A 13,778-nucleotide genomic window follows, 5' to 3' on the forward strand; every position below is an offset into this window, starting at 1 on the left:
ACTAGAGAGCATGTGGCTCCTGATGACAACTTTCATTTCTTCGGGGATAATAAATGACAGACTGTCAAAATTCCATTCTCCATTCTGGTAGACTTCTCTTACTTTGAGGTCGTTCTCGCTTTCTAGAAAGGGGCCATGGATGCTTTGGCCTATAGTTCCACAATGAGGAATCCATTTATCTCTTATGAAGTTGATCTTGTCCTTTTTATGTACTCTCCATTCCATTGCTTTCTCGACATCTTGCCAACCATTCTGAATATTTTTCCAAGTCCTAGACACTATTTTTTTGGGGCCATGTTCCCTGTTTGTCCTTTTATATTTGTCTATAAGGATCTTACTCCAAAGCTTGTAGGGGTTTTGCATTGCTCGCCATGCTAGGCTAGAAAAGATAACCCTGTTTTTCAATTCACTTTTCTAGAGTCCAAGTCCTCTCATGGCTTTCGTGTTTGTGATGATATCCCAGCTCAGTAGGTGAATTTTCTTTTTTCAGCAGTAGTTCCCCACACAAAGTCCCTTTGCACCTTGTTAATTGTGTTGGTTATTTTAGCTGGCAACTTTATGTACTGCATTACATGAGAAGGGATGCTGCTCAAAGTGGCTTTTGTGAGAATTGTCCTGCTAGTCAGATTTAGGAACTTGGTTTTTCACCCTGACAGTCTTTTCTTCATGTTGTCAAAGATGAACTGGAAGTCAACATTTACGGATCTCTTGTGGAAGATTGGGAAGCCAATGTATTTACCGAATGTGTCAGCAGCTCCAATGCCAAGGGTGATGGAGAAATTCTGGTGCACCTGGTTAGAGCAGTTCCTCAAGAAAATGATTTTGGATTTTGGTGGTTGACTCTAATGTTAACATTACTAATACACTCTATTTGACATTATTTTTATACACTACCAAATGACCCTTTACAATGAAGTGAAAATGAAAAGATAAATCATAAAAAAATAAAATAAAAATAGGCTGCAAAATGCAAATTAAAAGAAAGAGGATTAAGAGCCTGTTTGGATGGGCTTTTAAGCTGGTCAAATTGGCTTAAAAGCTAGTTTTTGACTTATTAGAGTGTTTGACAATTATAAAAGTGACTTATTTTAAGTAAAAAATGACTTATTTTAAGCCAAAAGCTAAAAGCTAGGTGAGGGGAGCTTTTTTTTTTTAACTTAAAAGTCTTTTTATGTTGACCAAGTATATTACATTTTTGCCCTTAATTCTTTTATACAATTTCCAAATTGCCCATATTGAATTATTATTATTATTATTTTATTTTTATTTTTTATTTATTATTATTATTATTTTTTAATTATTATTATTATTATTATTTTATTATATTATTATTATTATTATTATTATTATTCCTGTTATAAATAATTTGTGGTGGTAAAGAAATATGTGAATGATATGAAAATATTATTACTTATGGATGTAAAATATAAATGAAAAATAGTTTTAATTTTTTTAAAAGTATAAAAACCTTAAATTAATCAACTTTTCATCATGTTAACAACTTAAAGGGTATTTTAGACATTTTGATAAAAAAAGTGTTTACCATCACTTATTTGCCAAACACATCAACAACTTTTTTTTCAACTGCAACACTTTTATTCAAACACATAACTACTTATTTTAAAAATAAGTTCCAGCACTTTAAAAAGTTATTTTTTTTAAGTCAATTTAAACAGGCTCTAAATACTGAAATAGTGTATAATTAAAAAAAAACTAAAAAAAATGGTGACATTTGAACCCGAAGAACCGGCTATATTCTCGTATCAGTTCAATTGGAATGAAAATCCTTTCACCTTCTTCTACCTGATACGAATCTTATGGTTCAACTGTTGAGAGGTCTGGATTTATGCGTATATACAGAATACATCATTGAAACTCAGATCAAACGACTATGAGGAGCTTTTCAACTTCACTGTTTAGTTGTTTCTTCATTCTCATACTTGTTCTAAACCCAATCTCATTCACTCATGGCAACATGTAAGTCCTCTTACCATCACTATCCAATTTTGCCTTACTTTTTGGAAAAAATTTAGATCCCTATGTGAGTTTTGGGGGCTCTTGGCTTGAGTAGTGATAGAGATAAGCAGTGGCCGATACAAGATTTTCATTAAGGGGGTTCGAAATAATAGTGATTGAGAATTGAACTGAAATTTGAATACCCTAAACCACTGACCTAACCTCTATTCTTATGTTAAGTGTATTCAATTTTTTTTTATATATACATAAAAATAGAAAAGGTAACTTATATATATTGTATAAGCTTTTACAGAGGGGATTCGTGCTAGATTCACTCCTGGGCTAAGGTGATTAGGCAGAATATGCCACAACTTTAGCTCACTGATGATGTGACTCTTGATAGGAGGGTGTAGGTTAAAGATTAGGATAGAAGGTTAGTAATAAGTCAGACGTGTTTTTTTCCCATTCTCGGAGTTTTAGCATTATTATTCAGTTTTTTACATATTTTTAGATTTCTATTGCTACATGTTTTTCTTTAGCTTGATATCTTATTTTCGTGTTGTTTCTGCGTGTTACTGCTGCCTCCTTTTCATTTACCTTTTATTTTTTAGCCTTGTATATTATTTGCTTGAAATTGTTTTTGCATGTTACTGCTGCTTCTTTTTCATGTTCATTCAACCAAGGGTCTATTGGGAGTAGTCTCTCTACCTTGAGAAGGTAGGGGTAAGGTCTGCATATACTCTACTATCCTTGGACCCCAACTATGGGATTACACTGGGTTTGTTGTTGTTGCTATTGTAGATCCCCATGTGAGTTTTGCAATATATTGTTGGATTTAACTTTAACACATAAATTTGACCTGTCAATGTAATTTAATTGGCCGGAACAGCTTAGTATACTTTCCAGGTTACAAATCCATGCTTATTATGGATAGTTACCTATAGGCTATAAGGATTTCAGTTACAGGGTATAGAATTTGTATACCTTTTCCAAGTAACCTGCAATTGTTCTTTAGATAATTGCATAATGTAAATATGTTATAAAAGCTAAAATTCATAATGTTATAGGATGGATATAAAAGTTTTGCAAGTCGGACAGGAGCTAATGAAGGAAACTCTTCCATTACAATCTGGATCGAGACTATATGAACTGCAAGGGTTGAATTCCAATAAGTGGTATGAAGTGAAGATCTCATATCCTGCTTCTGTATGTACATTTGCATTCTTGCCTACTACTAGATTTCTATACCCTATTGGTATTTAAAGCTTTAAACCTTCACTTTTTCAACATATAACAGATACCAGCTACTTTTACTCTACAACTAAGTAAAGGAAGTTCAGGGCAAAATGTTGGTAGGAAGTTACTGAATACTGAAAAGATTATTTTTCAGGCGGACAACAGTCTTCAATTGCTTGGTGACAAGGTTTGGTTATGTCTGCATGATATATAATGATTCTCATCTATTCTTTTGCTCATTTTTACCTCTGAAGAGGCACTGATAATGGAATTTTTCACAGGGAGAAATGTTTGTCCTGGTAAATGTGGAGCCTGAGGGAATTGTTGCAATACCTGGGGTAAAGGAGAGGGAACACATCATATATAATATAGGTAAACGTTTCCCCTTAATTTAGATAGTTCAGAGTTCCATCTAGCATATTTAATCGTCTTCTCTCATGCCAATATAGTAATTATGTTACCCAAGTTGTCATCATTTAGAAGCGAATTGGCAATGCTAAATTTTCAGGCACACCTTAGCCTCCTTTTTATCCCCAGAAAAAAAGAGTGGGAAGGAAGTAAGAACATTCACCTATGACTTGTATTTTTGAGTCAATTGCCATAAAAATGAAAAAAGAAAGATAAATGCTATAATTGAACACCTGCTAATAAATTGGAATTCACAAAATTAAAGGCGTATTCGCATAACACTCTTTGATCTAGGAAGCACATTTATGCCAAACAGAAAGATGTCAAAGTATGCAATGTTGAAATTTATCTAGGCTGTCGGTTAGCTTTACAGATACACCACGTCATAACAACAACAATTCCCAATGTCAAGCAAATTGGGGTCGGCTGTATGAATCGCCCATATTGCTCCACGTGTCAAGTCCTTTAGATCTCTAGAACTTTGTGAGCTCCTTGAATAGCTAGGAGTTTTTTGCTATCAGGAGACTTGACTATTTTTTTTTTGCAATCAATTGCATCCTCTAGATGGTTGATTTAATGGTAGAGTAGTTGATTAAAAAAAAAATTCAAGTAGACCCCATTAGATCTAAGACTTGTTGCATAAGATTGTCAAAGGAAGAACATTGAACATGTGAAGCCTCTTGCCATTGTCTGGTGATTCTTCTATTATTTATCCTATTAAAAGAAAGTAGAATTTTAATATGTGCTATAAATATTGCCGTTACTTGTCACTTGAAGAGAAAGAAACGTAATTTGGTGCGAGAAACGTAAAATGTGGGAAAAAAAGATGGAAAGGCTTGTGCATGCTTAACAGGCTTAACTGCTCAGCTGGATATATGCTAAAAAGTTCTAGTTTGGTGGAGGTTCTATGATATAGGATGAGAGTTTATTATGGCGACGAGAATTTTTGAACCATGATCTGCAGAACTCCTTGAGCTGCTGTCACCAGTGGCCATTGCAGCTATAGGTTAGCAGCAAACTCCTTTCAGGAGATGTGTTGGTCTTGGGAAGTTCAATTTTAGCAGGTATTTTATGATGCCTCCTTAAGAAGGGAGAATTGCAAGATAAAATTCGGTATGGATGGTTATAGAATTGATCACATCAAATCCTATTATAACAACACCTATCACATATATTGTCTTAAGATGCCTCCGAACAGTTTTCTAGTAAAGGTATCATAGCAATATAGATATTTCTAATCTGGAGTAGAAACAATAGGAAAAGCTAAATTCAGGTTGATGTTTGTAACCACATAGTATTGCATAGCCAAGTTGCTTTTAAGCTTCAGTCTTGTTAGCAGATTTCACACCAATCTTAGGCTTGTGAGCTATTTGTCCAAGTTTAACAAGGAAAAAAATAAGCCACTTCCCTCACATGTCTGGCAGTTTAAGGAGACAAGATTGGAAGGTGAGTCAGCCAGTGGATTGACTAATATTTCTCCATCAATACGATAGCAAAAATTCTTTGCTAGAGTAAAGGAGAAGAGGGCATGTGGGCAAACCCTCCCCTGACCATAATAGGAATTGAGGCTCATTCTTTGTATCAGCCATGATCTCTCTCATTTTTATTTAGATATTAACATTTTATCAAAACTTACTATTAAGTAGTTATATCTTTCAAGTTGTATCTCTGTTTATTATTAGTATTAGCCTATCCGATCAGAATAAATTTTGCTTGGTTTGAAAACTAATGTGAATGAGAAGAGTTTTTTTTTTCAAGCAATAAGAAGAGTTAACTGGTGTGTGTTTTATCTTCTCTCATGGACCTGTGGTTGAAATAAGTTTTTGATTCCATAACTAGTAAACAAAGTAGTCAAAGTGAAAAGCATAGAAAAAGGCCAAAGTGTACTGGGGCTTTAAGCCCATTATGGTACTTAAAGCACGAGTGTCACTAATGAAGAAAAATACTTTATATATAATGCAATAGAAGGGAACTATTTATTTGGACAAATAAACTATAAAAAATATATTTTAGCGAAATATATGAAGTTAAAAAGATGTCAATAAAGCACCCAAGGGTGTAGCAATGGTTAATGAATTGGGTTGAAAATCTTTGGTCTCAGGTTCAATACCCACAGAGGCAAAAACACTAGGTGAGTTTTTCCTATTTGTCCAAAACAAAATGATGTCAATCAAGTAGAACAATTTTAGTTTCTGATTTAGATGAAAAAGTTTCTCGGGGCTGGTTTTCATATGGTACTAGATTTCTGACTTCTTCTTCCTTACAATTAAAATTTCATTCATACTGTTTTCTAACAAGTAATGTATCAGTTTGCCAACTATATTTGTTGTCTAGTGCTGTCCTATTAAAGACAGTGTCTACAGTTGATGCCCTTGTATCTTAGCACAGACAGTAAAGCACCACCTAAACGGGGTGATGCATGTAACCTTTGTGAACTTACACATCCAAAACAGCCCTAGATATGCTTTCTCAAGTTCATCCTAGACGATGCCTAACTATTCTATAAAAGCATAAACAATCAAATAAATAAGAATGCTAGGCGTTAGAATAGCGCTTGATGGAATACTCCCGCTCAACATATCAAGTGCACTGTGCTGAAGAAATCTTTTTTCACAGTGCAACTTTGTATGCACTTGTGTACTGCATTAATCTTTGATGTTCTAATATGTTGCATTTGGGTAGTTTGATTTTCTTTTTAATTCATTGTGTCCTGCTGTCTAGGACAATTTTACGACTAGTTGCAGTAAGCCATCTCGATGCACTGAGCTTAATACGATGCAGTGCGCTGTATCACCTTTCTCCCTCCCTTTTCCTACTCTTCTTGTCGTTATGGATTTAATCTGTAGTTTCTTTGCTCTGGGCTTGAGATCTTGAGCTTCATTGCGCATGCTTTTGACACATAACAGTGGAAAATCATTCCTCGTACCAATTACACCCACCTTCAAAACAAACACAATTAGGCAGTTCAAAGCAATAAAATATCACTCAAGGCATTCAATTCAAATAAAAAGAATTGTGTTGAATGTTTGTAACATCTCTGGGTCATCAATTGTGTTCTTGGTTGTGATGATAGGGATTGCAAATGTAGGCTAAAAAGTGGCTTGTAGCTATAATATCTGAAGACGAATGAGGTCCTTTGGTTTGTTCCAACCCATTGACAGAATGTAGCTTTGACTTCTGTATTATTGCAGCCAGTATCTCGTTAAACTGTGCCCCTCTTTTCTTTGATGTTGAAATATTGTAATAACTATTGTGGAGTATTAGTCAATAGAAAACTTCTTAGCTCAATTGCATATCTGCTTTTCTATACTGGTCTATCTGCAATGTGATCTTACCTGCAATTGTAAAATTTTGATTTGTGAAGCTGTGGATAGCTCGTGGATTTCCTGTTCCTTTTCCCTTTGGTGTTAAGAACATTAAAATGACTGTTGTCATGTAGAATATGGTCAAATGAACAGCTTTTCATGATGATTATGACCCCTGTTTCGTGATACGCTTGCCGTCCAACAGCCTTGTCTTACTGAAGCTTTTTGGCAGCTGTGGCCTGTGTATTTGTTAGTATCTTCAATTGTTACTCCTTCACAGTGTCTTGCTAATATTATGTGCATTTCCATGGCAGTATGTGATAAGCTACTATTTGGCATCCCTCACCAAGCATGGTATGTCGTAGTGCTGGTGGTGCTCTGCTTGGCACTGGCACTTGTAATCCCGTTATTTCTTCCATCATATCTTCTACCAAGGAATCAAGGATTAGATGCTGCTAATCATGGTATTTCTAAGGACTCTTGATCATGTTCTGGTATGTCACCAGTGACGTAACATACATTCAGCAATGGGTAGTAGATCTTGAAGCTCAAGTATTAGAAAACTTTCTAACTGGTGTAAGGTAGTTTTGTTAATTGCAAATGATTAAGATCTGCGTCATTACTCAATGCAACTCTCACAACCCCCATCTCTTTATGTATTCTTTTCCCTTCTCTTGGCTGTAAACATGGAGTTAGTTTGTTCTGTCATTTTTCTAGCTTGAATAAAGTATCTGCTTGCAAAATTTTCATGTGATATTGTTAAAGTGAATTAACATCTAGTAGCCTCTGTTCATAAATGTGCCCCTTGTTATTAGCGGAAAGGAATTAACCCTATTTCAGAACCAGGAGAAGCATCAAGATACATGTGATACACCTTACTTTTCCCATACTGCTATCTTTCTTGAGGTAGAACCGGGAATCTTTTCTCAATTTTAAACAATAATATGAATTCCTTGTTAAGAATTTTGAAGTTTTTTCCTCCTTATTTCCCTTCTTTGTTGTACTTGCCGTCTTTTTTGCCTTTCTGTTTAAAAAAAGCAATTTGTTGGTGTTTTTATTTTATTTGAACTTCTATTTTTTTTTGTTATAGAAGAACTGGAGATGCATCATACGTTACTTTCAATTTGTCCATCTTTTCCTTCTCCCCCTGCCAAATGTTTGATCCTAAATGCTCATAAAACTAAAGGCTCATGCCAAGCTTCCCATCACTCCTGCACACTTTTCTAGACCCCTCATGTCTCACACCACCCAAGAAGATGATGCCAATTGTATTTTCATGTGTCCTTAGGGTCCCCACTTTATCACAAAAAAAAACTATATAATGCAAGACTCTCCTAGTCCTTTGCATTCATTCTCAGTTCCTACCTAAAAGTATAACAACCTCTATCGTTAGAAGTTTTAGCCATGTCTGATCAGCAGAAAGAACTCCGTGGATCACCTCCAAATTACGAAGCCTTGAGGCTCATGGCTGCAGGAACACTTGGTGCTGCTTTGTTAGGCTTGTCCAGTCTTACTTTTGCAGGGACAGTTATATTTCTGATCCTTGCTGCCCCATTCCTTGTCGTGTTCAGCCCAATTCTTGTTCCAGCTGCGATGATTCTCATCTTGAGCACTGCTGGTTTCTTGTTTTCTGGTGGGAGTGGAATAGGGGGATTAGCTGCAATATTGTGGTTGTATAGGAAAGCTCGTGGGCAACTTCCGTATGCTGCAGACCAACTTGATTTTGTTAGGATGAGGGTTGCAAGCAAAACTTGGGATATGAAGGAAAGAGCTAAAGAGGGTGGACAATTTGTGCAGAACAAGGCCCAGGAGAATACAGAAGCCTAATTATATCAAATGTTATTAAGGTGCAATTTGTGTTACCTTATCTTAAGACTCAGTAATATCCTAATAATAAAGGGGGAAAAGAGAATCTCTGTGTTGTTCCTACTGATCTTGGCATAGCTTTATCTCTGTTAAAACTACAAAAACGATTTTTACGTATTGTTTCATAATATATTGTATTGTATCATATTTGTTGTATTGTATTGTTTTAATAAATATAATATTTAAATAGATTGTATTGTCTCTGTTGTTACATAATGGGCAAAAGACATAAATTACCCCCTAAACTTGTACCCAAAAGTCATTTACACACTTTAACTAATGAGGCGACTTATTACACACCTTAAGTACATAAAAGTATATTTATTTCCCCCTTCCGTCACCCAACCCAGGGTGCGTTTCACTCCACATAGTTGAGCGCGTCAACACGCTAATAAAGTCATTTTTTTTTTAAATTAAAAAAACCCAACCCAACAGTTATATTTCCATTCTCTTCATATAACCCACCCACCCAACCCTAATGAACAAGAACCCTAAATTTTCACCCAAAAATATGAATCAAGAACCCTAAATTCAAACATAGTTCAAAACTCCTTCTTTTGAATCAAAGGTAACTCTTTTTCATTATTATTCATTCATCTCTTTTCCATTTTGATTCATTCCTCTCTTTTTCATTTTGATTTGTTTCTATCTATTTTGTATTTTGAATTTTTAGTTGTTTGATTCGCGGTAATTCTTATAAAGAAAATTTAGATGAAATTGAAGAAGCAGCAGCGGCAACAAAAAAATCTACAGGGGAAAGAGGAGACATTGGAGAAGACTGCTAATAACTTCTGGATTTTACGTTACGGAGATAAAACCCAAGTCCTTCTGCTGCTGCTGTTGTTGTTGAAGTAGCATCATTTGTTGCTGCTGTTGAAGTTGTAGAAATTGCAATTGTTGTTGTTGTTGAAACTCCGCAAGAGATCACTTCCCCATCAAATTTGGTCTTCCTTGAACGATCTGCAATTGTTGGTGTTCTTAGAGAAAGGAAACGGGTGGGTGAAATAAATGGACTAGGGTAAAATAAAATGGATTTGGGTGAAAAAAATCGGATTTGGGTGAAAAGAAACGAGTTCGGGTCAAATGAATCGGATTGGGGTCTTTTATTACGTGGCTTCACTAGGAGGCGAGTGACTCTCACTCTAGGCATAATGTCCTGGGTTGGGTGAAGGAAGTGGGAAATAAATATTCTTTTATGCACTTAAGGTATGTAATAGGTCGCCCCATTAGTTAAAGTGTGTAAATAACTTTTGGGTACAAGTTTAGGGGGTAATTTATGTCTTTTGCCTTACATAATGTCAATAATGTCATACATCAACCATTTGAATGATGATACATTGTGATATAAAACGGTAGGGTAAAGAATAAAAAATTGATTAATTAAAAACAAGTACATCAAATCAATCATTATATGAAATAAAAAATTTCGATGTTATCTAACGATGCATTTAAATGATATGATATAATAAACTTTAAGTGACAATTAAAATAAATATGGTATTTAAACTAATAATACAATATAACTTAAATAGCACAAAATTAATATTGGATAACTCCTAATTTTCCGTTAAAAAGTAAATGTATTTACCGTAGAACAAAATAACTTAAATAGCACGAAAATAATATAAAAGATTCATATAAATCCCAAACTATATGTTTGAAGCATTATTAATTTAAGGGTTAAATAGTAAAAAACACACTTATATTATCCTATTTATTGAGTTTCACACTTGAATTATCAAGAGTGTGAGTTTCTAAGTTGAACTATCACCTAATAGTTAACGAAACACGCCTAGATATTGACTAGATCAAAATTTAAATATTTATCTAAAAATACTTTTAGGAGTGCTTGTACCTAAAATTTCCATCCACCTAGCATATACAATAACTCTATTTATTGACACACTAATTTTTAAATATATTTTTAATTGACTTCTGTATAACTCTAAACTCTTTCCTTTTAAAATTGTTGAAGACGCTCCTCTAAAAAGGAATTTATTGAACAAAAAGAGTATCGCTATTGGTCCACGTGGCACGTTACCGAAAATATGACCGTTGTAAGAGAAATTATGTCCCCCGTCCCCCCCCTCTATATTCAAATCGAAAAAAACTTCAAACAACTCACCATTCATTTTTTTTTCCCGTTTAGCCGTCCACTCTCTTCTTCTTCTTCTTCTTTCATTTCTTTTTTCTCTCTCTAGATAGATATAGAGGATGGGGATCGCGATGGAGAACCAACAACAACAACAACACAAGGTGAACAAACAAATCCACGATTTTTTGAATTTTGATTTGATTATTTTAAAATTTCATTTCGAGCTTTTTGACAAATTATGTGTAGGGATTCCATCAACTTTTGAAATTTATTGAGTAATTTAGGGTTTTACATTGGACGAGCATGATTTCATTTGAGTTTTTCTTCCTTAATTTGGAAGATTTGTAGAGATTCCAGCTCGGTTTATGATATGATTAGGGTTTTTCTGTTCATTTTTTATGACCGGTATAATTTATTTATTTTTTAAAATTCCAAATTTGATTTTTGATGATATACTGTACAACAACAACAAGAATAAGAATTTTATTGTTATTTTTACTTAACTGATCTTTTATGTGGACTACAGAATTTTCAACTTCTACAGACTTCATCAGAGGCTGATAAAAAGAGATGGACACTTAATGATTTCGACATTGGGAAGCCTCTTGGAAGAGGAAAGTTCGGTCATGTATATCTAGCTAGGGAGAAAAGGGTAAGTCCTTAAAGCTTTACATGTTAAAAATGGCTGATAAAGCTACTTACTTTTTCAATGTCTCGGATTTATGCTTTGCGAGTGAGAATCTCTCGTTCAACATATTAGTTATCAGCTATGGTAGTACTAGTCTGTATACTCGAGGACCGAGCGAGGTTCTAGATAAGAAATTTTATATAGCGTCTAATGGTAATTGTGGGAGGTTGGGGATGATATCTTATGGACATGACTTGAAAAAAAAATTTCGAATTCTATTAGATAGACTTAACATTCTACAATCACATTCCAATACTAAGGTTAGTTGTTTCTTGAAAACAGAGCAATCATATTGTTGCATTAAAAGTGCTGTTCAAAAGCCAGCTAAAACAGTCCCAGGTTGAACATCAGCTTCGTCGTGAAGTTGAAATACAAAGCCACCTTCGCCATCCAAATATTCTGAGGCTTTACGGTTACTTTTATGACCAGGTAACTTGTCGTAACCTCCTCTCCTGTGCTGCTTGTTCTCAATTTTTGGTTTTAAGAACTTTCAGGAGACTGATGATAGCACTTACTAATGCAGAAACGTGTGTATTTGATCCTGGAATATGCTGCCAAGGGTGAACTCTATAAGGAGCTGCAGAAATGCAAATATTTCAGTGAACGACGTGCTGCAACTGTGAGTTCTTGTTGAATTACTGAACTAGTTTTACGTATATTATTGGAGATAGGGTAGTCTTTTCTTCAATTAGAGAAGTCTGTAAATGAGCAGATGGGGTAGTTTTTTCTTTAAATTTTCTGTTGTGGTCCCATTCTAGATAGCCTAAAGTATCTAATTATATTCATGCCCTTCACCATCTACTTTCAAACTGACAATAAGTTCTCTATTTTTTCTTTATCTTGGGTCTTGGAGCAGTATGTTGCATCATTAGCCCGAGCCCTGATATACTGTCATGGGAAGCACGTAATACACAGAGATATTAAGCCAGAGAATCTTTTGGTTGGTGCACAGGTATAGATTTAGAATTGCTAAACAGTGCATACACTGCATTGCAGAAAAATGACAGCTGAAATTAATTATTTTTAATATTTCTGCTGTTAGGGTGAACTTAAAATAGCAGACTTTGGGTGGTCAGTGCACACCTTTAATCGAAGACGGACTATGTGCGGCACTCTGGACTATTTGCCACCTGAGATGGGTATGCATGTTTATATGCAAAAAGTTGCATTAGCATGATGGTTTCATTTTATATGATGTAACATGTTGGCAGTTTTATTCAAATGTTTTAGCATTTCTTTCACTGCTTTTACATTTTTTCTGATATATTAATTGCTGAACTTGCAGTGGAAAGTGTAGAGCATGATGCAAGTGTGGACATTTGGAGCCTTGGTGTTCTGTGCTTTGAGTTTCTGTACGGGATGCCCCCATTTGAAGCAAAGGAACACTCGGACACATATAGAAGGTGAAATTTTCTTCCAAAATGCAGACTAACTTCAGAAGAAATAGTACAATTTTGTACACAATTCCCCTCTTAGAAAACGTGTAAATTCTTTCCTACACTGCTATTGTCAAATCTTTAGTCACTAGTTACTTTCAGAATCTCCTTTTCAACTTCAAATACTCATGGACAAGTGTGAAATGACAATGAATTACCCATATAATGAACACAAGTACTACAATTTTCAAGCCTTCCATCAATAGCTAAATCTTGCATGGATGAGTTTGAAATAGCAGGAGACTATTAATAATATTACCAGCTTAAACACTTGTGGGTCTCTGGTAATTGACAAGGTTTTCCTATGTATATGACAGGATTGTGCAAGTGGATCTCAAATTTCCTGCCAAACCAGTTGTTTCATCAGCAGCCAAGGACCTCATTAGTCAGGTTTTCCCCTAATCCAATTGAGATGCTTTGAAATACAGCAGCTTGTAGTCTCGGGCCTAACTTGTTCTTTTGATTTCATGTTTGTGGGATACAGATGCTTGTAAAGGATTCTTCCCAGCGTCTGCCCCTGAAAAAGGTACTAGAGCATGCTTGGATTGTGCAGAATGCTGATCCTTCAGGCGTTTATAAGGGCTGATGAGAGAGTACTACATCACCAATTACTCTCACAATCTTTGTGGCGGACTACAAATTGTTTTCATTTTTTACTGAAGAGCATCTTTGCTCAGCTGGATCGTAAAATTATGTGATGTAACATAACCACACCAAGATGTTAAACCTTTGTGATCTTCAAAACCTTGCATGAAAGGAGGTTTCTATACAAAGGATATGTATTCATT

The 13,778-nt window shown here is 35.0% G+C and overlaps 3 protein-coding genes across 3 annotated transcripts; all 3 read left to right on the forward strand.

The window, feature by feature from the left end:
• Window positions 1-1,763: 1,763 nt before the first annotated feature.
• LOC125842340 (uncharacterized) lies at window positions 1,764-7,654 on the forward strand. The gene is made up of 5 exons (XM_049521618.1): window positions 1,764-1,977; window positions 3,024-3,162; window positions 3,254-3,379; window positions 3,474-3,564; window positions 7,220-7,654. Exons 1-5 carry the CDS (start codon window positions 1,892-1,894, stop codon window positions 7,387-7,389), a joined length of 612 nt encoding a protein of 203 aa, XP_049377575.1. The 5' UTR covers window positions 1,764-1,891; the 3' UTR covers window positions 7,390-7,654.
• Window positions 7,655-7,763: 109 nt separating this feature from the next.
• Window positions 7,764-8,798, forward strand: LOC125842341 (oleosin Ara h 15.0101-like). Its single transcript, XM_049521619.1, has one exon. It carries the CDS (start codon window positions 8,310-8,312, stop codon window positions 8,730-8,732), a length of 423 nt encoding a protein of 140 aa, XP_049377576.1. The 5' UTR covers window positions 7,764-8,309; the 3' UTR covers window positions 8,733-8,798.
• Window positions 8,799-10,963: 2,165 nt separating this feature from the next.
• On the forward strand, window positions 10,964-13,759 carry LOC125841711 (serine/threonine-protein kinase Aurora-2). The gene is made up of 9 exons (XM_049520883.1): window positions 10,964-11,027; window positions 11,393-11,518; window positions 11,837-11,983; window positions 12,078-12,173; window positions 12,411-12,506; window positions 12,597-12,693; window positions 12,840-12,957; window positions 13,308-13,380; window positions 13,475-13,759. The coding sequence occupies exons 1-9, from the start codon at window positions 10,986-10,988 to the stop codon at window positions 13,574-13,576; spliced, it is 897 nt and encodes a 298-aa protein (XP_049376840.1). The 5' UTR covers window positions 10,964-10,985; the 3' UTR covers window positions 13,577-13,759.
• Window positions 13,760-13,778: the final 19 nt, after the last annotated feature.

This window comes from Solanum stenotomum, chromosome 10, assembly GCF_019186545.1.
Source record: "Solanum stenotomum isolate F172 chromosome 10, ASM1918654v1, whole genome shotgun sequence".
Classification (NCBI taxonomy): domain Eukaryota; kingdom Viridiplantae; phylum Streptophyta; class Magnoliopsida; order Solanales; family Solanaceae; genus Solanum; species Solanum stenotomum.

Coding starts and splice junctions, on each gene's coding strand:
- LOC125842340 (XM_049521618.1), top strand. CDS start 1,892: ATGAGGAGCTTTTCAACTTCACTGTTTAGTTGTTTCTTCATTCTCATA. Junction 1,978..3,023: donor TCATTCACTCATGGCAACAT/GTAAGTCCTCTT, acceptor ATAATGTTATAG/GATGGATATAAAAGTTTTGC. Junction 3,565..7,219: donor ACACATCATATATAATATAG/GTAAACGTTTCC, acceptor TTTCCATGGCAG/TATGTGATAAGCTACTATTT.
- LOC125842341 (XM_049521619.1), top strand. CDS start 8,310: ATGTCTGATCAGCAGAAAGAACTCCGTGGATCACCTCCAAATTACGAA.
- LOC125841711 (XM_049520883.1), top strand. CDS start 10,986: ATGGGGATCGCGATGGAGAACCAACAACAACAACAACACAAG. Junction 11,519..11,836: donor ATCTAGCTAGGGAGAAAAGG/GTAAGTCCTTAA, acceptor TCTTGAAAACAG/AGCAATCATATTGTTGCATT. Junction 11,984..12,077: donor ACGGTTACTTTTATGACCAG/GTAACTTGTCGT, acceptor TTACTAATGCAG/AAACGTGTGTATTTGATCCT.